This window comes from Garra rufa, chromosome 23 (assembly GCF_049309525.1).
Source record: "Garra rufa chromosome 23, GarRuf1.0, whole genome shotgun sequence".
NCBI classification, from domain to species: Eukaryota; Metazoa; Chordata; class Actinopteri; order Cypriniformes; family Cyprinidae; genus Garra; species Garra rufa.
The window spans coordinates 20,398,233-20,420,778 of NC_133383.1; the positions used below are offsets into that span (position 1 = coordinate 20,398,233).

Genomic DNA, 22,546 nt, shown 5'->3' on the forward strand with positions numbered 1-22,546 from the left:
TTAGTTTACCCAAAAATGAAAATTCTGTCATTATTTATTCACCCTCTTGTCGTTCCTAGCCCGTAAGACCATTTATCTTCAGAACACAAAATTAAGACATTTTTGATGAACCACTGATGGCACATGGACTATTTTAACTATGTTCTTACTACCTTTCTAGGCCTGGAATGTTTTAGTTGCTGTATATGCAAGATCAGAAAGCTCTCGGATTTCATAAAAATATCTTAATTTGTGGTCTAAATATGAACAAAGGTCTTACGGGTTTGGAATGACATGAGGGTGAGTAATTAATGACAGAATTGTCATATTTGGGTGAACTGTATCTTAAGTCTCTGTGATATTCTTCTCTTCAACTATGGTTCAGTTCTTAAACCAGGTGAAAAGTTGTAAACATCATATCAACATCACTCACCTTGACGGAGTGGTTATGAAAGTCTGTCACCACAATTTCATTCTTGTTGTTGACAGCAACAAAGTGCGGACCTGCATGTGAGAAAAAAAGAAAAAAATAGGCAGAAGAGACATTCAGACATGATAAAGACAAAAAGTGGAGAGGAGACCTCCCAACTGATCAGATAGATCTCGTGATGCTTGACAATTTGATTTCTGGCCGACTTTTGATTAGGTACACAAAGCACAAAATCATAGACTTGAATTCAGTTTTAGGTTAAAATTAATTTCAGTAAGATAAATCACCACATTCTGGGATGAGAATTCACTCAATACTTACTGAACCCAGGGCCAGATTTACTAAACTTTTGCTCCAGTGCAAACTTTGCACCACTTTTGTCTAAAAAGGAATGGGAAAAACACAAACAAGGGTGAGCGGAGACAAATAAACGACAGGGCAGAAGGGATTCAAGCAAATAAAAAAAGTGCAGGAGCTACTTCAAAAACATTTCAAGTAGTGTGAGGATGCAAACTAAGTTCTGGAAGCAGACCAGAGGAACAATGGAGATGCACACCCCCAAACCAGTCCACATGCACTTGCTTAACAAGGGTTAGAAAAAAGGAACTGATATATTTAAACAGTAAAATAAGCAACAGAAGGAAAAGTGTTTGATGAACTTCTAAAAGCATGACTAGTATGTGTGCATCTATCAGAATATAGGCTCTTACATGTTTGCATGCATTGGCCTTCATTATTTATCATACAGACAGATAATGCAACTGAAACTGGCTTATGCTAAAGTAAAACACAAGAACAGAACTGACACAAGCTTACATCCTTTCAGACACTGGAACTGAAGCCTGGGTAAATCTGGCCATTTCTGTATAAAACACACCGGCCTTTTGTGGCGTTTGTCTTCCCAGAGTGGTTCTTGTAGTAAAACCATTGATCTCGTTTCTTTAAGGTTTATTGATTAAATGTAACATTTTAGGTCACAAGAAGAGTTCCTGAGCTGGACAAATGAGGTATTCGGAAGTGATATTAGAAGACAAGCAGTCACAGCACACAACAGGGGGTGCTGCAACTCTTCAGTGCTTGGGTTAACCACCACAACCGCATGACATTATTCAACATTGGCTCTATTAGCATTGTGATGCAGTTTCTACCGCCGTACCTGCGAATTGTCTGTCTGAAGTGCCTCTGGCTCCAAACTTGGTCACCAGTTTGCCATTAGATTGAAAGATGAACACACAGCAGGCTTTATTATCCACTGCGATGATATGACCGTTCCTGTCCACAGCTACTCCTTTGGGTCCCATAAGACGACCTGCACCGATTTTATTCTACATAAGGTGCAGACAAAAAGAGAGGGATGTTTAGAGGAAAATTACAGTATAAAAAAATAAAACTGTCCCACAAACAAACGCATTTAAGTATTCAAATCTTAATCTTCGAATATTACTAAGCTTAATATAATTACAATCATAATTTATTGGGTACTTTCAATTGAGAGGTGGCTGCCCAAACCTTAACCCCCAAATGACAAAATTATATTGAAATCGTTTTAAGAGTATCTTTTTAATTCTTTTAAAAAGTGAAGGTCAACACGCTTTTTAGTAGTTATTCCAGAAAACATTTGGTACCGAAACATGTCATTGTTTTGGTAGTGACAAAAGGGAACACATAATCCTCATTTTTGGGAGAAATAAACACAAGTTTAGTACAGTTATGCAATTTTAATGTATTTTAGTATGTGGGTTAAAATTCTGTAATGTGATGTGGTCACTACCGAAACTATGCAGTCAGTACCGAAACATAAGATGTTATGATCAGTTTTGATTCAATGTATATTCAAAGAAAAATTGGATTCAAAATTGGATTCAAAACAAATCTCATAAATTACACTTGAAATGATAAAAATGTAATTATTGATTTACTTCTGAAAGTTTTTTAATAAAATAGTAAAAAAAATACAGGTGCATCTTAATAAATTAGAATGTTGTGGAAAAGTTCATTTATTTCAGTAATTCAACGCAAATTGTGAAACTCGTGTAATAAATTCAGCGCACACTGACTGAAGTAGTTTAAGCCTTTGGTTCTTTTAATTGTGAGTAACAAATTAAAATATGTTGACATGTCAATCAGCTAATCAATTTAAAGCACCTGCAAAGGTTTCCTGAGCCTTCAAAGTGGTCTCTCAGTTTGGTTCACTAGGATACACAATCACGGGGAAGACTGCTGATCTGACTGTTGTCCAGAAGACAAGGCAGGAAATGTTAGCCAAATCATCACAATTAAAAGAACCAAAGACTTAAAGTACTTCAGTCTGTGTGCACTGAATTTATTTAATACACGAGTTTCACAATTTGAGTTAAGTTGGAATAAATGAACTTTCCAATGACATTCTAATTTATTGTGATGCACCTGTGTAATTTAAAATGTAAACAAAATCTTAATAGGTCAATATAACTCTTCTAATGAAATCATTGGTAGTAACCAATTCGGAGAAAGGGCAAATACTTTCAAACACTTTCTGAAAATACAATATGAGAACAAACTGCACAATTACCAGAAATGTGTACCTTGGATATTACACAATTTGCATGCATACAGATGTTTTGAAAAAAGACATTTTTCCCCCAAGGCTTTTCCAGACCAATTCTGTAGAATTGGGCATATATAAACTTTAAATTGTGATGGAAACATTACCCTGAATTTCCCATCAGGAGAGAAGATGCTGATCCATCTGTTATCATAATCAGCTACTATAATGTCTCCATTCGTGTCGACTGCCACTCCTGTTGGCCTCTGCAGTTGTCCTGGAGATCGACCCCTGACCCCGAAGCGTGCTTTGAACTGTCCATCATTGGTAAACACCTTCAGAAATACAAAATGATCCAATATTGCACTAAATGCAATAAAAATCTCTATATCGCTGTATTGATCCCAAGTTAAACTACTGTGACACACTGGTTGATTACTTAAGTATTTATTAAAATCATTAACGTTTTATGATTTTTATTAGAGATGCTCCGATCAGCATTTTTGGGGCCGATTACCAATCACCAAGATCATGATCTGCCGATTGCCGATCACTGCCGATCACAGAATGGCAGGGGAATGGGAATCTTTCATCTATAATCTAGCAGAGTTTGCACCATTTGTAGAAATGAAACTAACTCTAAATTAACTATATTGAAAAAAAAAAAAAACTGTAGAAATAGGCTACAGTCATGATCTTGAAGAACCATCTTTATCGGACACTTTCAAAAACTTCCAGACGGGAGAACTTGCCACTGGTAAGCTCCGCTCTGCTGTTGTGTGCCGTGCATGCACGTGTGGAAAAAGTTGCGCGAGTAATTTACGTCAAGTGATTGGCGCTTTTGGGGTTCGCCGATCAAGCTATTTTTAGTCAATATCGGCCGATCAATCGGAGCATCACTAATTTTTATTATTCCATGCATTGACTAACCTGTATACACTGGTTGTTGCTGTCTGCTACAATAACCCTCCCATTATTAGAAGCTGAAATTCCCTGGAGATTAGTGAACTCTCCCTTCTCCCGTCCACGAGAACCTGAGGGGGTCAGACAAAAGAAATTCACAGCCATTTAAAATTTAAATAATATTTCCCAACAATTTAAAGGATTACTCCACTTCCAGAATAAATATTTCCTGATCGTTTACTCACCCCAGTGCCATCCAAGATATTCATGTCTTTCTTTTTTCAGTCGCAAAGAAATTAAGATTTTTAAAGAAAACATTCCAGGATGTTTCTCCATATAGTGGGGACTTCAATGGTGCTCAACAGATTGAAGGTTAAAAATTGAGCTTCAAAGGGCTCTAAACGATTCCAGCCGAGGTATAAGGGTGTCATGTAGCGAAACGATCGGACATTTTCTTAAAAAACGTATTTATACACTTTTTAACCACAAATGCTCATCTTGATGCGCATGTATACTCTATGCACTCCGGTTCAATACGGTTAAGGTATGTCGAAAAACTCCCATCTCATTTTCTCCTCAAACTTAGAAATCGTCTTACATTGCTGTTTTACCTTTTACTGTAAAAGGCGTTTGACCTGTTTCTGCAAGTTCACTATGTAAACACTGGGGCAGTACTTCAGCGATCTAGGACGATTTTGAAGTTAGTGGAGAAAAGGAGATGGGAGTTTTTTGACATACCCTAACTGTATTGAACTGGAATACACAGTTCACGCAGAGCTAGACAAGATGAGCATTTGAGGTTATTCCTCGGCTGGGATTGTGTAGAGCCCATTGAAACTGCATTTTTAACCTTCAATCCGTTGAGCAACATTGAAGTCCACTATATGGAAAACAATACTGGAATGTTTTTCTCAAAAAACTTAAAAGAGAAGTTCACTTCCAGAACAAAAATGTACAGATAATTGACTTTTTTAGAGTTTAAATGCAGCTTCAATGGGCTCTAAACGATTGGTTATTTTCTAAAAAAAAAAAAAAAGTACAACTTGTATACTTTTTAACCTCAAATGCTTGTCTTGTCTAGCTCTGCGTGAACTCTGTGTATTCCAGTTCAATACAGTTAGGGTATGTCATAATACTCCCATCTCATTTTCTCCTCCAAATTCAAAATCGTACTACATTGCTGCAGAAGTACCAACCCAGTGTTTACAAAGTGAAGGCACAAAGAGGGTCAAACAGCCTTTATAAAAAAAGAAGAAAAAAAAACAGCGATGAATAACAATTTTGAAGTTGGAGGAAAAAAAGGAGATGGGAGTTTTTTTGACATACCCTAACTGTCATGAAACGGATTTTTTTTTAAATTGATCGTTTCGCTAGATAAGACCCTCCTTCCTCGACTGGGATCGTTTAGAGCCCTTTGAAGCTGCAAATTAACTGCATTTTGAAGGTTCAAACTCACAGGCACCATAGAAGTCCACTCTTCTTATATTTTTTCCTCAAAAAACATGTCTTTCTTCAGTCATAAAGAAATTAAGCATCTTGGATGACAAGGGGGTGAGTAAATTTTTGTTCTGGAAGTGAACCTAATTTCTTTGCGACTGAAGAAAGAAAGACATTAACATCTTGGATGACATGGAGGTGAGTAAATGATCAGGAATGTTTTATTTTGAAAGTGGAGTAATCCTTTAATGTCAAACCTAATGTATTCGCCAGGGTTACTTACCTACTCTATAAATGAGCTCATCCTCAATAGGGTTTTCCTTCTTTTTGGTAGTGCTGTACATGCTGGAGGGTCTCCGTACTGCTTTCTGCCTGATGTGTCCTCCTGTTCCACTAGGAGATTTGACCCTCCTCTTCACATCATCCGGAGACTGGGGCACGTCCGACGGCTTTATCGCCCGCAGTCTGAACGGGCTGCCCCGCACAGGTTGTCCGTACAGCATCAGCGAGAACGAGTACTCCCCTTCACTCTTAACCGTGTACCCTACCTCATACGTTCCGTTTTTATTGTCCACGACCTCTGCCTCCGTCGCCCGCACTCCATCCTGCCCTGTTATCTCCGCTCGGAGGACCGCGTTACCTGTCCGCACGAGCTCGCTGTCCTTATCTTTAGTGGTAACAGTTATAGTTGCATGCTGACCGACCAGCGCATGTCTGAGCCCTTCTCCTGTTGCCACGCTGGTGTGTCCCACAGCTCCCGTCGTCAGCAGGACGCCCAGGTTCTGGATGGAGCGTCGCAGACCTTCTGTCTCTATCTGGCAGTCCAAGTGGGCATTCTCGTGCGGCCGTTCAGGGAAGTCGTGACAGGCGAGGGCGCTCACACGCTCGCTCATCTGCTTTTGGACTAGCAGGACTTCGGTGGCGCTGCCGTGGTTCAGGGCTTGCTCAGTGAAGCTGCAGCTGCTCTGGATATGCTCTTTTCCCTGCAGAAGGGACGATAGCTGTGTCTGAAGCACCTGCGGAGGAGAACACAGAAAAGAGTGTTAGAGTTTGAAAGAGTATAACCTGTTTAACTTCTTAAGAGATTTCTGACCTTCTGCTTGGTGCTACAAATGTTCTCCAGATCGGTGATGAGCGCAGCTTTGCGTTGGTGCAACGCTCTCTCGAGCTCCTCAAATGTCATGTTGATCTCATTGACGGCTTCGTTCTTCCTTTCTATCAGCTGTTGAGAGATTTCATTCACCAGCTCAATGGCAGCTGTTAGTTGGGGCAGCCTGAGCAAATAAAAAACAAAGAAAATTCTTAGGTAGGACAAAGTTTATAAGAGAAATTATGGAAAAGAGCTAAACAGTCTGGAATATTATTCACGATAATGACTTAAAACATAAAAAGCATTATTTTATTCTGTGTATTCACTACTAAAAAGATACTTTATTATCATTATTTTATATTCATATTTTCATAATCATAATATATCTGAAATGTTTAAATTTATTTTTATTTATAAACATTTATATTTAAAACTAACATCAAAACACATTTGTTTTATATTTCGTTACTAGTAAAATGATTTAATTATATATTATTTTACATTAATATAATATCTTTAATCATCATTGTTTCATGCTTTTCTATTTTCTATTTCTATTAAAATATTTTAATAAATACATATTTACACACATTGATATATTAAACACAAATTATATTAAACAAATATAAAAATAATAATTTCATGCTTTTCTAAAAATATCTAAAATATTTTAATAAATACATATATTTATATGCATTGATAATAAAACACATAAAATGAATATAAAAATAACATAGTTTTGTATTTAGCTACTAGTAAAATTAGACTTAATAATTATCATATTATTTTATATTAATATTTGTAATATAATTAATTATAGTTGTTTCATGTTTTTCTAAAAATAACTAAAATATTTTAATAAATACAGATTCATATTTATACACATTGATATATAAAACAAATGATATAAAACACATGTAAAAATAACATTTTGTTCTATATTTAGTTCCTAGTAAAATGAGACTTAGCTTTTATAATCATTTTTAAATGTAATATCTTTAATCATAATAGTTTCATGCTTTTCTAAAAATATCGAAAACATTTAAATAAAAACGTTTATATTTATATGGATTGATATATAAAACATAAATTATATAAAACAATATAAAATAACATATTTTGTTTTATATTTAGTTCCTAGTAAAATATTTGTTGTTATATATTATTTTACATTCATATTTATAATATAATATTTAAACCATAATTGTTTAATGCTTTTTAAACATATTTAAATAATACATTATTATTTATATATAAAACATAAATTATATAAAACTAATAGAACAATAACATATTTTGTTCTATAGTTACTCACTAGTAAAATTTGGCTTAATAATTATCATATATTATTTTTTAATTCATATTTTTATATAATATATTTATTCATAATTGATTCATGTTTCTTAAAACATCTAAAATATTTAAATAAATACATATTTATATTTATACACGTATAAATATATATAAAACAAATTATATTAAACTAATATAACAATAACATATTTAGTCACTAGTAAAATAAGACTTAATTATTATCATATAATATTTTAGATTCATGTTTAATTTAATTTATTTTTAATCATAATAGTTTCATGTTTACTAAAAAGACCTTAAATTATATTAATAAATACTTATATTTATACACATTTATATCTAAAACATATAAATTATATAAAACTAATATAAAAATAACATATTTTGCTCTATATTTAGTAACTAGTAAAACGAGACTTAATAATTATCACATATTCATATTTTTATATGATATTTTAAATTATAATTGTTTCATGTTTACTAAAAATACCTATTAAATACATATATTTATACACATTTACATATAAAACATACTATTTTTAAAACTAATATAAAAATTACATTTGGTTCTATATTTAGTCACTAGTAAAATGAGACTATTATATTCAGATTTAAAAAAAAATCATAATTATACATTCAGATTTTAGAAATTCAGATTTTTTTATATAATATTTATAATCAAAACTGTTTCATGCTTTCTAAAATATCTGAAATCTTGTAATAAATACATATTTATATGTATACACATGTATATATAAAACATAAATTATATAAAACTAATATATTTTGTTCTATATTTTGTCACTAGTAAAATGAGACTTAATTATTATTTTCCGATTTTTTATGATATTTTTAATCATAATTGTTTCATGCTTTAAGAGATCTAAAACGGTTCATTAAAATACATATTTATATTTATACACATTTATATATAAAACACATTTCATAAAACTAATATAACAGCAACATTTGGTTCTATGTTTAGGTCACTAGTAAAATAATTATTTTATATAATTCATTATTTTATATTTTTAATATAATATTTTAATCATCTGTTTCATGGTTTCTAAAAATACCTGAAATATTTTAATGTAAAACATATTTATAATTATACACACTTAAATATAAAACATATACATTATATAAAAATATAACAATAATAATATAACATTAATAAAGTGATGAACTGTATATAAAAGCTGACTGTTATGAATGCAGCGCACGTACCTGTTGCGTATAGCATCCAGCTGGTTCTTTAGCGCTGCTTTGTGTTGTTCTAGAACATCCCGCAGTGGAACGGTCACATGCTCCCTGTGTTCCCCCTCCGTGCAGTCCAGGCACATGGCCGTCTCACACGACTCGCAGTAAAACTCCATCACCTGCAGGGGCACCAGTGAGCAACCCATTCATTCAGCATCCTAATGGATTATCAAAGGCCGCTAACGTACGCTAACAGGCCCGAGCAGTGTAAACACGCATGTATTATGACTTTGAAGACACATAAAAGAAACAAGCTGGCGTCTTTCAGGTGTATTTAAGAGAAAAGAGCAAGAACAATAAAGAAAAAAACAACACGCAAGCCTCTGCCAATAAAAAAAATTGGCTCAGATGTAGACAAAATGAGGGGTGGTGAAGGAATTCCCATTCACTTGTAGCTGTACAGACTGGCTGCAATTTTACCAACAACTGTTTTGGTGGTTTTTCCTTTCCAAATGTTGCCAAATTTGGTTTCGTGGTAAGAGGCTTACCTTGCCCTCGTGATTGGGGCAGGAGAGTGGTTTCCCAGCGGCTGCTGCACTGACAGACTCCAGGACGCTGCAGGCTTCCGGCCGAGAACATTCTGGGTCTCTCTGAAGCACCTCCATGAGGTTTGTGATGAAGAAGTTGTTCTGTAGTGCCGCCACACCTTTCTCCGGTAAAATAGAGGTCTGTCTGCACACTGGACAGGACAGCGTCAGGGATTGAGGAGGAATGTAGTTCTGTAGGCACCTGTGAGACAGACAGGACAGACTGATTACAGACCTCAAATAAAATCGACCAGCCACGATTACAAAAGAAATCAAATCCTAAAAAAATAAATAAAGGGTTGTTCCAGACCCTTTATTTCTTCTGTGGAACACAAAAGGAAATGTTGTGAAGAATGTTCACACTGCTGTTTTCTATGGAAGCCCGTTTCCACCACTGAATTTAAAAAAAAAACTAAAATGGTAATTGTGACTTTGTATCTCACAATACTGACATTTTCCTTGCACTTGTGAGTTCTTAAATCAGAACTGTGAGATATAAACTTGCAATACCAAGAACATATAAGAATTTTGTTCACCTCAAAATTGGACTTTATAACAGTCAATTGCGAGCTTATATCTCACAATTCTGAGAAAAAAGAAATCACAATTGCATTAAAAAGTCAGAATTGTGAGATACAAATTCGTATTTGCATCAAAAAGTCAGAATTAAGAGATAAAAACTCGCAATTGCATCAAAGTCAGAATTCTGAGATACAAACTCATCTTTGTGAGAAAAAAGTCAGAATTGTGAGATATAAACTCGCAATTGCATTGAAAGAGTTAGAATTGCGAGATACAAACTAGTATATGCATCAGAAAAGTCAGAACTGCAAGATACAAACTCGTATTAGTGAGAAAAAGTCAGAATTGTGAGTTTGTATCATTCAATTCTGAGAAAAAAAACCCATCAAATGTGAGTTTATATCATGCAATTCTGACTTTATAACTTGCATTTATGAGTTTATTTCATGCAAATCTGAGAAAAAAAGTCAGAATTGAGATACAAACTTGTATTTGTGAGGAAAAAATTAAGAATTGTGAGTTTGTATCATTCAATTCTGAGAAAAAGTCAGAATTGATCTTTATAACTTGCATTTGTGAGTTTATATCATGCAATTCTGAAAAAAAGTCAGAATTGTAACTTTATATCATGCAATTCAGAGAAAAAAATGTCAGAATTGTAACTATATCATGCAATTCTGACTTTATAACTTGCATTTGCGAGTTTATATCAACATTTGGCAATTGGCTTAAAGTAATTTAAATCAGTTTAACATAAGGCAGCAACATAACAAAATCTTTAAAAAAGTCAGAATTGTGAAAAACGAACTCGTATTTGCAACAACAACAAAAAAAAGTCAGAATTGTGAGATATAAACTTGCAATTAAATTAAAAGTTAGAATTGTGAGATACAAACTCAATAAGTATTTACAAGAAGTCAGAATTGTGTAAAAAAAAGTTGTTCTTTTTCAGTGGCGGAAATGGGCTTCCACAGTTTTCCTAACAGTACATGGAGACCAAAGATTGTCAAGCTCTGAAAAGGACAAATAATCACCAAAATGATTCATGAAAATTATGAAGTCATACGATAGCTTTGTCTGAGGAAACAAAAACTTAAGTCACCATTCACATTCATTTATGTAAAGGAGCACCTTAATATTCTGCTATAAATAACTCCTTTTTTGTTCATCAGAAGAAAGAAGGTCATACAGGTTTTGAAAGATGAGAGGGTAAGTAAATGATGACAGAAATTTAATCTTTGGGTGGAATGTCCCTTTAAGTCCCTTTAATGTATTTAACATCAAAACGAATTACACACTTCATCTTCAAATGTAAAAGTATTCTTGAAAAACAAGTATTAGCAACCGTAAACAAACTAGCATTCAAAATCTGGGGTCGGTGAGATTTTATTTTTAACAAAATGAATATTATTTAGCAAGGATGCATTAAATTGATTAAATAAATGTAAATAGCACATATACAGTGCCTTGCGAAAGTATTCATACCCCTTTATTTTTTTTCACGTTTTGTTGCTGCCTTATGTAAAAGTTTTAAATGACTTTTATATCCACATCAATCTACACTCCATGAACCATAATTACCAAACAAAAACAACTTCATTAATGTCACATCTTCATAATTGTATTAAAAATAAAAAAATAAAATAAGTACAATGCATAAGTATTCATACCCTTAACTCAGTACTTAGCTGTAGCACCTTTACAGCCTCAAGTCTTTCGGGGTATGATGCAACAAGATTTGCACATCAACAGTAATCAAAAGTAATTTAAATCGGTTTAAAATAAGGCAGCAACATAACAAAATATGAAAAAATACTTTCGCAAGGCACTGTACTTCAAATAAATGCTGTGCTTGTGAACTTTCCATTCATTAAATGATCCTGGAAAAATGCATCATGGTTTCCACAAAAATATAATGCAGCACAGCTGGTTTCAACATTGATAATTATAAGAAGTTTCTTGAGCACCAAATCATTAGAATGATTTCTGAAGGATCATGTGACTTTGCAGACTGAAGTAATGGTGCTGAAAATCACAGGAATAAGTTACATTATAAAACATATTAAAATAGAAAAAAATTATTTTAAATTGTAATAATATTTCACAATATTACCGTCTCTATTTTTGATCAAATAAATGCAGCCTCTGTGTGACTTTTTTCAAAAACATTTTAAAAATTTTACGAACCTCAAACACTTGTACAGTAGCGTATCTCAAATTTCATAAATGATGTACTCTTGTCAGACACAGTGAGAACAAGAGGGCTAGAAGGGCAAGTGTTGCTGAAATTTCAGTCACAACATGAACAATCAAAGTGGAAGCACTCCACTGACATACAACCCCACAGAAAGCACAAAACCATCCGAAGAGACACATAAAGACAGAGAGTCTTACTGTCACACTGTACACTGTCATTGATACTTAAGAAAATGTTTTTGGTTGAGACAGAACATCCATGCTAAGGAATGTGAGCAGTAAGTACACAAGTACATACGTCATACTATCAAAAGGTTAACATTCGATCAATGCTTCAATCATTAAGCATGTTATTAAAGTTGGTTGAACCACTGATGTCACATGGACTATTTTATCGATGTCCTTACTACCTTTCTGGGCCTTGAATGTGTCAGTTGTGTTGCTGTCTATGCAGGGTCAGACAGCTCTTGGATTCCATTAAAAATATCTTAATTTGTGTTTTTACGGGTTTGGAACAACATGTGAGTGAGTAACTATCCCTATAAAACTGTGACAAGTAATTTTAACATGCTCAGGCTGGACCTACAGCCTAGCAGCAAGCACCAACACACAAAGCCATGGTGCCCATGTGCAAAACTTCAATCTCCTCCCCGTAGTTTCATGTTCTCGCTCTACTAATAACTACACCGCAAATATGAAAACAACATATTTATCATAGTACGACAACATAATGACAACATTACTTGCTTTTTAATTCATTTTTAGGTTGCTGATTACAAAAATAGTGCCTGTTATGCTCTAGTCACACCTTCTCACAAAATATTGTGACAAAAAAAAAACATTTCATGGCTTTTTTGCTTTTGACAACTATTTGTAAGATGAAAAAGTCTCGTATTATCCTTAATTACCAGAAAACCGCCACAAAGACATTATTCCTATATTCCTCTGACTCAGGTTACATTTATTAGTTCTATTCTCATTTTCACATGTTTGAATATTCTAAAAGACATTCTTTTATGCTTAATCCTCATTTACACATTCTCGAACCCATTGCATATTTAGGGCCCTATGAAATCCATTTTATTTTTTCCATTTAATTTTTCTAGACTCTGTTTTAATGGTTAAATTAAATGTTGTTAATCAAAAAGCATGTTCAATTAATTGAAATCATGAAATGTATACAATTTAACAGCAATTTACTTAAATTTAAACATTACATTTTAAGGCTCATGAAATATTTTTCTTTCCCTCAAATTCAGTTTTATTTTTTTACCAAATTTACCAAAATTTTAATAATCAAAAGCATCTCTAAATAATTGATTTTATTAAAAACTAATGTATTGTTAATAGCATTACATATATAAGATAATATATATGCCCTAACTAATTACATGTAATCGGGATTACTTAATCAAATTAAAAAACTGAAATACTTGTAATTAGACTCAATTACATTTTAAAATACACGTAATCAGACTACAGTTACTTTTTTATGGATTACATGATTACATATTCTCTTTTAAATTCTCCTTTCTAAAATAGCCTACATGTAATAAAATCCAAATTCTTATATAAAATCAGAAAGTCCTCCAGTTTTGTGGACATTTAAAGACCAGACATTAGTCAGGTGGTGACACAGCATTTCACCACTGGATTTACAAAAATCATTTCCGGTTTAAAGAGTTTCAACATTGCATCAACTACTGATGAACACATTGATTTTGATTTAAATGATAACTCTGTAGGTTATTTAACCATGTATTTCTATGTCTTTGGAAGGCATTTGTCTTTTTAGCACATTAAAATACACAATTTCACAAACTTTTTCGTCATCTGGTCCTCTTTTACCTATTTCATATTTTTTAGTAAGTGTTAATTGATTGAATTTAAAATGATTTATTTTAATTAAAACATTTTTTTTTTTTTAAGATTTAATTCATTTTTAGCTTTTCATTAAACTCATAAGCTCCCTGTAGTTCCTTCACAAACACCACTTTGGGACACCTTGACCTTGTTTAATATTTAATGCATTTAATGTTTTAATAACAACAAATGGAATACATTTTCAATTTATATATTTTTTTGTCAATATTGTACAAGATTGTCCTATTTAAATCAATGTGATAAATGAGTTAGGTCAAAAGTAATCTAAAAGTAATGTAAAAGTAGTCTTATTATATTACCTAAAATGTGTAATGTTATGAATTACGTTACTAACTACAATTTTTGTCATGCAATTTGGAATCAGTAACGGATTACAATTTGTAAGTAATCTACCCAGCTCTGTATATGTGATGTAAAAAATGTAAATAATATATTTCTGTCAACTTAAACCAAACTTTTTTTTGACAGGTTGCTGCGAAGACCTTTGAGTTTCTGTTTATGTATGATATGATGATTTTTGTCAAAAGAAACTGTAAAATGCTAATGAAGTGACTTCTAGAGATTATGTTTATGTGTTCATGTCCTCATATATTGAGGCGGCAGACACTGAAAAAAACACGACACAGCTTTAGTGTGTGTGTGGTAAACAAAACCGCACATCTGCGCCATTCTGGGACTCACAGGGCCCTACATATTGTAAGTTAAAACGTCATTAAAACCAACATTTTTGACTTCTGATGGCTTTTGTTAATTTGAAAAATTCATTATAGCTGATACGTATATGTAATTTGAAAAATCCTTATTCTTATTTTGTGAAAAAGCTGTACTAGATGGAAATCAAAACCAGAAATAAAATGACCAGAATTATAATTACTGTCAATAATTATGGAAACAAACACAGACCTTTCGCAGAAGGTGTGCAGGCAGGGCAGGACTTTGGGGATGTGGTAGTGGTCTAGACAGATACTACACACTAGAAACTGCTTGTCTATCTGGCGGACCACTGGGCTTGTGCGGCCAGTCTCAAACTTTGCCATGGTGACAGACATCCACAGAGCGGGCCGAGGGCCAGGACACACCTTAACCTGAAATAAAGAAGATTCCATGTTACCGGAAAAACCCTGACAATCATCATCATTGTAACTTTGATGTATGATGTTTGATGTATGGCAAAACGATGGAGAGGCTCAGATTATGGCATGAAAAAAATATAAAGAGGAACACATAAGAGTGAGACGACAGGTAATGCCTGCTGAGCTGCTACCAAACCAGTAACTTTAATACAGGAAAATAACTGTTATTCTGCAGGCCAAAGAACACACTGTATTTCATCAGAAGAGAAAAGCATGGAAAATTGGATTACGGAGTGGTTGAGGCAAATTGATGCTGTCAATTTTCATGCCACTTTTCCAGATGAGACACAACAACAGCGGGCAGACAGATAAGTACTGACACAAGGACATGAACTACTGCCACGGCCATTACTAGCTCTTGACGATGGTACATGCTGTGCCACTTTAGCTGTCCTCTAGGCAAAGAGATATGAGACAGAGGAAAAACGAATATTTCAAGATTAATTTTATTTCTGGATGTTAAAGAAAGTGTCTAACATGGAGGTGTAGAAATATAATGACCTTTCAAAGAAGTAAAAGAAGATCTCATGACTAAAACATACAGGTAAAGTTAAAAGTTTATATACACCTTGCAGAATCTGCAAAATGTTAATTATTTTACCAAAATAACAGGGATCATACAAAATACATGTTATTTTTTTATTTAGTACTGACCTGTATAAGATATTTCACATAAAAGACGTTTACATATAGTCCACAAAAGAAAATAATAGTTGAATTTATAAAAATGTTTTCTAATACCTGAATGTTTTGTTTGTTTAGTGATAGTTGTTAATGAGTCCCTTGTTAGTCCTGAACAGTTAAATTGCCCGCTGTTCTTCAGAAAAATCCTTCAGGTCCCAAAAATGTTTTGATCCATCTTTTACACTGAGGACAACTGAGGGACTCATATGCAACTATTGCAGAAGGTTCAAACGCTCACTGATGCTCCAGAAGGAAAAAAAAACTTGCATTAGGAGCAGGGGGTGAAAACTTTTGAATGGAGTGAGGATGTGTACATTTTTTTTAATTTTGCCTAAATATCATATGTTTTTCATTTAGTACTGCCCTTCAGAAGCTACAGAAGATACTTAGATGTTGCCCAGAAGAAAAAATAAGTTAAATTTACACTGATTTTCAAATTTAAAAAGTTTTAATGCATTGTGTTTCTGTCTGAAGCATCAGTGAGAACCTTCTGTAATAGTTGCATTTGAGTCCCTCAGTTGTCCTCAGTGTGAAAAGATGGATCTCAAAATTATACAGTCGTTGTTGGAAAATGGTTCAAATACACAAAAATGCTGAAAAACCAAAGAACTTGTGGGACCTGAAGGATTTTTCTGAATAACAGCAGGCAGTTTGATAGTTCAGGACAAACAAGGGACTCATGAACAACTATCACTAAACAAAAATAATTCAGATGTGGATCATTCAGGTAACAACACAGAATTAAGAATCAAGTGTATGTAAATTTTTTTTAATTCTATTGTTTTCTCTTATGGACTATGTGTAAACATCTTTTATATGAAATTTCTTATTCAGTTCAGTACTAAATGAAAAAATCGCATTTTGTATGATCCGTCTTATTTTGGTAAAATAATGAACATTTTGCAGATTTTGGAAGGTGTATGTAAACTTTTGACCGCAACGGGGGGGGTAAAAACATAAAATAAGACCTTTAATTCTGAAAAAGTCTCTTCATCTGATTAGTTTGCAGGCCTGTGTTTAATTATCACTCTTTCAGTCTCTCACTTCTGCTCTCTGCCATGTTTTGACAGCGAGTGTCTTGTTCTCAGTTTACTCCAGTCCCTCTGGTCTCAGTGCTGCTCTGATAATTCTGCAGGACTGACATGTGCTCTTCTGGACGTATGTGATGGTAACGTGAGAGCTTTAAACACGGCTACCTACCCACTCTATATAATCCTCCTCCCCCAAACCCCCTTACCCTCTCTGATTTGATGTGTTGATGTATGCAGGCTATTTTTAGACATATGTCTTAGTGGGGTGGGCTTAATAAGGGGTCACGTCCAGCAGCGGATGGCTGGGATTCTTGTGGCACAACACAGAAAGAGGACCCAGAACAGGTATCCGGGCTGACGGGGGCTCAAATAAACACTGACACGTAGAATTCAAGATCATTTGACTAAACATGCAAAGCATATTTATAAATTAGATTTACTGGTCTGAAATGAGAAACGAATCTGAAAATAAGCAAAGAATGTTTGCTGCCATCAATGACATGTAATAGTGGCTATAAAAAAAAGAAATTCAGTTTGCATAGATGTACTCTAACATGCAAACTAAATTTCTTTTTTCATTATATGATTATAATCAGGTGTGTAAACAGGTTTTTATTTTCACTGTTGAAAGTATTTTTTACATATATCATACATTTATTAATGATGAATATGATTGAATTTTTGGGGAGTCACACCACATGACATTTGACCTGAACTAACCTAGTCGAGTCATAAAAAGGTCACGTTATGTGATATTTTAAGAGACTTCTTGACACACACAGTCATGAGGGTCTGCAAGGGTCCTCTATATGAATGACATCATTTTGTTTGGGGCTCAGGACTTTAATTTGGCAGACATTTTTACATTATTTAAAATAAATATAGGCAAACATTAATATATATATATTATATATATATATATATACACACATACATACATATATATATACATATATACAGGGCCGGCACTAGCCATTTGGGTGGCCTAAGCACAAATGGTTCTCTTAGGTTACCTACGGATGACGTCACGGACACTACGTCCATATTTTTTACAGTCTATGACTTTAACGCACTAAAATAAAATAATAATTGAAGAGCACGGTTCAAACGGCTTTGCCTTATTTTTCAAAATATAAAATCGCCTGAATTTTGTAAAAACGATAGTTTGGAGAGGAAAAGGTAAAAAGCAATACAAAACAAACAATTTACAGGTTATGTTGTCATTCCTTTGCTCTCAAACTGAATGCAGTGTAATAAGAGGCCTTATTTAATAATAACATTAACAGTGAAGCATGCATCTAACTCTGGGTGGAAAGCTTATAATAAAAGCGCCAAAATTCGTCTACGTGTTAAGAATGAATAGTATAACACATTTCCAAAGCTGTAAAAGGTTATTTAAAAATAAAGCATTCATTATAAACAGTTTACTGTCTTAAGTGCACCCATTTATTTGGTCTACAAATTAAAATAATAATTATAATAATTACAATTATTAATATTATTTACGGTGAGCATTGCTGTCACACACATAAGAGCCCTGCACTATTGTTTCAGCTATTAAAATAGTCCAGTTTTGTATGTAACGCAAAGTGATTATATTTCGTTTCGTTTTTATTAAGTTAATTTAGAAAAAACGTTTGGAGCATTTTTTGTTCGTTAAATATAAGTTTTTGATTTTTAAAGTAACGACCAAGCGGCCAGCGGCAGAGAATGAGTTGATCATATTGTGTTTGATCAATTTTGCCTTCTCAGATAATCACGACTTGCCTAAAATAAATATAGATCTAGGCCTAAAAGAGTTAAAGTATAAAACAATGTTCATTTCAACGTTAAAATAATATAAATGTGCGGTATTAATTAGGCACAAATGCAATCGTTTGTACGGAGAGCCGCTTTGCAGGACATGGAGGAGCCAGCGCAATCACTTGCATTTTTGCAGTGGAAACAATTTAAAATATTCCGTCATTTTTGCTCATAAAGGTACGACTAATACATTATTCGGAACTGTAAAGGGTCTACTTTTATTTGTGTGCACTCACAATATCAACAAAACGTTGCAAACGGTGCTTGAAACGTTGAAAACAAACATGATCCCCTCATGTCGTCTCAACAGGAGTTCTTCTCAGCAAAACTCAGCAAATACATAACTCACAGACAAGATACATGTATTTATAGAAAGCTTTAAATTATTACTTAACGAAATAGAACAAATCAGAAACAAAAACTATTTCATTATGTAGTCTGTAAAGATTAATTTTTCTCTAAAGGCGCGTCCAAAGAGGAAATGGTGATCGGCAACTTCATCCTTGCTAGACTCTGACACTGAAAACACAAGCGTTTTAGCGTTTATCTTACAATAATGACCAATAGGATAAAACACAGGTGGTGAATATAAACACCTGTTTGCCTTTGGATATGATCCTTGAATTCATTTTAAAACATTTTAAAACTTTTTTTTTTAGTTTTTAATTTATAAAAAATAATAAATTTATAATTATAATATGCAAACTATGACGGTTTTTATTAATAAATAATATATTTAATAATATATATATATATATATATATATATATATATATATATATATATATATATATATATAGTGGTGGGCCGTTATCGGCGTTAACGTGCTGCGTTAACGTGAAACTCTTATCGCGCGATAAAAAAAAATATCGCCGTTAATCTATTCTCAAATTTGGGTTGGGAGCTGGGTCTAAACTACGCAAGCTATGATGACTTTCACCCTGATAGTTTAACGCGGATGTTTACCAAAGACTATAGAATATGGTCGCGCGTTTAAGTCTCCTCCGCCAAAACACAGACGGGATCGCGTCATCCTCCATTCATAAAAACCGAATCTACTATAGCGAAATGCCACGTAAATTCGTCGTTTTTTGGATTCATAAATCAAATGTTGGTCAGTCACTTAATTCAAATCGCGATATGGACTAGTGTATGTGAAACCTGAAATGCAAAAAGACCGTTTTAATATGAATCCGATATGTTCCGTTTGCCTACCTGTATGTATGCATTGCGGAGACGAGCTTTTACTACACGCATACTGAAACACACGTGACGCTCCCGGTAATTTTTGGCATTTTCATCTCACATGAACAGATAAACTCAATCTCCCAAACTGCTGTGAGTGTCACTTTTACCGTTTCATTTGAGAAAACTAGCATCATATCATACTGTATGACACAGAAACTTCATGGCAACCTGTCAAAATAAAAGTACGGTGTAACTTGCAATGGGCTGGGTAGGTGTTGACGTTAAAAAAAACACAATCTAATAGGTAGAAAAAATAATTTCATTGTTAGTTAGTTAGTAAACACAAGTACATCAAATTGAACATAATTTATTTTCATCAACAAATTATCATAGAACAGCTTTATGAGCTTTATGATCCATTCTCAAAGACTTTAAGTCATTATTTGGGTAGCACACATATTCTGAATGCCTTCAGCAGAATTCAAATTAGCCATTTTAATCTAGATTAATCTAGATTAATTCCAAGATTATTATTATTCCAATTAATCTATGCCCACCCCTAATATATATATATATATATATATATATATATATATATATATATATAAATCACCAGTCAAACGTTTTTGAACAGTAAGGCTTGAACATGTTTTTTAAAGAATTCTCTTCTGCTCACCAAGCCTGCATTTATTTGATACAAAGTATAGCAAAAACAGTAAAATAAAAAATAATTAATAAAACATTTAATATTATTATTATTATTATATTATGTTTTTCAGGGTTTTTTAAGAAATAAAAAGTTCAGAAGAACAGCATTTATCTGAAATAGAAATCTTTTGTAACATTATAAATGTTTTTATCATTACTTTTGATCAATTTAAAGCATCCTTGCTAATTTCTATAATTTCTTACCCCCAAAAAAAGCTTCAAGCTTTTGAATTGTATAGTGTATAATGTTACAAAAGCTTTTTATTTCAAATAAATGCTGATCTTTGGATATTTCTATTCATCAAAGAACCCTGAAAAAAATGTACTCAACTGTTTTAAATATTGATAATTATAATAATAAAAAATGTTTCTTGAACAGCAAATCAGCATATTAGAATGATTTCTGAAGAATCATCTGACACTGAAGACTGGAGTAATGATGCTGAAAATTTGGTTTGATCACAGGAATAAATTACACTTCTAAATATATTCAAATAGAAAGCCAATATTTTAAATAGTAAAAATATTGCACAATATTACTGCTTTTGCTGTACTTTGAATCAAATAAATTCAGGCTTGGTGAGCAGAAGAGACTTCTTTAAAAACATTAAAAATCTTACTGTTCAAAAACATTTGACAGGTAGTTTATAGATAGATAGATAGATATGACTTGCTCTAAACACTGAAGGGTAGCATAAATTCACCTGTTCATTAAAACAAGATCTGCAAGACCTCAGGGGTCAGGCCAGCGGTCAGCAACCCTGACCCAGATACAGCCACAATTGAGAAACCAAACACTGTGTCATTGTTCAAAAAAAGAAGCCAACAACAATCAGCAATTGTGTCACGCAGCCTCTTACAAAATTATCCCACAACGCACTCCCACACGTCACTGTGTGCATGGCACATACACCTTTCAAACACCATCCACGCCCTTCTAACTGCTTCTGACATCCATCAACCTCAATGAGATGCTGGACTCAAGACCTAGACTTCCAAAACTATAGCTATACAACTATAACATCTCAAAAAAAAAAACATATTTTATCCAGAAACAAACAACAAACATATATTGTAACTGCTCTCCCACATGAGGGTCTTCTGAAAACATGGTAAAACTAGGGAGACTAGGCAGTGAAGACGTGAACATGATACTAACCAAAGCATGAAACCGTTCCTCAACCTCTGACCAGCTGTTTAAAGAAGGAAACCAGAGACAGAAACAAAAGCATTCTTCTCTTTCATAGCCCCAGCTCTTCACTGCACTAGAGAGCACGTAAAAACACACAGGCGACCGTTCACGTGCACACACCAACACACTAGAGGGTTAAAGAAAAAAAAAATCACACTTACACTCAAAAGCAGAGTGGCTACTTCTCAGGCAGGTTCCATTGTTGTTTGCTGAGATTTAAGCAGGACCTGGTGGCTGAATAGCACAACAGATCCCCTTCCCTCTGTCTCTAGCCCCCCTCCCCAGATGAACGCTCTGCTCGTCGTCCCCACGCCTAGTGCACTCTCACTGCCCGAGCAACAGCTGTGATGTCACAAAGGGGCGGCTGGCTAAAGCCAAACCACGTCTACTGGAGTAAGCCATTGGCTGAGGCTGAATGCAGAGCCTTTGCTCCTCCCACAAGCTCTGCTGCGATTGGCTGTTCAATGTTATCTTCCCAAAGGCATGGATTGCCTCAGAGAGAAACAATTCCTACTGACAGATTGGGTGGGTTGGGAAAGAGAGAGGATTTGTTGAAAGTTGAAAGCCAGCTTTTTAGTTGCAATCACTTTTGGGTGAGTAAAAGCTTATGATGAACAATACACAATAATGGTCATATAAAAACACTTATGTTTAGTTTGACAGTTGTAGTGAGTGACAAAAGTGTTCAGTTCACTGTACACCTGCTTCTAAAGGAAAAATCTTCTTGGTGGATTAAGCTGC

The 22,546-nt window shown here is 33.8% G+C and overlaps 1 protein-coding gene across 4 annotated transcripts in view; it reads right to left on the reverse strand.

Moving 5' to 3' along the window:
• Nucleotides 1-22,546, reverse strand: part of trim3b (tripartite motif containing 3b) — a 52,969-nt gene that overhangs the window by 7,675 nt on the left and 22,748 nt on the right. For 2 of the 4 annotated variants that reach the window (XM_073829109.1, XM_073829108.1), the window contains exons 2-11: nucleotides 14,970-15,151; nucleotides 9,426-9,666; nucleotides 8,905-9,056; nucleotides 6,367-6,547; nucleotides 5,557-6,289; nucleotides 3,864-3,967; nucleotides 3,101-3,268; nucleotides 1,566-1,734; nucleotides 731-790; nucleotides 413-483 (exon numbers count right to left, since the gene is read on the reverse strand). In XM_073829109.1, coding sequence (XP_073685210.1) covers nucleotides 413-483; nucleotides 731-790; nucleotides 1,566-1,734; nucleotides 3,101-3,268; nucleotides 3,864-3,967; nucleotides 5,557-6,289; nucleotides 6,367-6,547; nucleotides 8,905-9,056; nucleotides 9,426-9,666; nucleotides 14,970-15,115 — 2,025 coding nt within the window. In that variant the 5' untranslated portion in view covers nucleotides 15,116-15,151. Of the gene's footprint in view, nucleotides 1-412; nucleotides 484-730; nucleotides 791-1,565; nucleotides 1,735-3,100; nucleotides 3,269-3,863; nucleotides 3,968-5,556; nucleotides 6,290-6,366; nucleotides 6,548-8,904; nucleotides 9,057-9,425; nucleotides 9,667-14,969; nucleotides 15,152-21,966; nucleotides 22,130-22,546 lie in introns of those variants that run through there. The other 2 variants (XM_073829107.1, XM_073829110.1) reach the window with 2 other exon arrangements.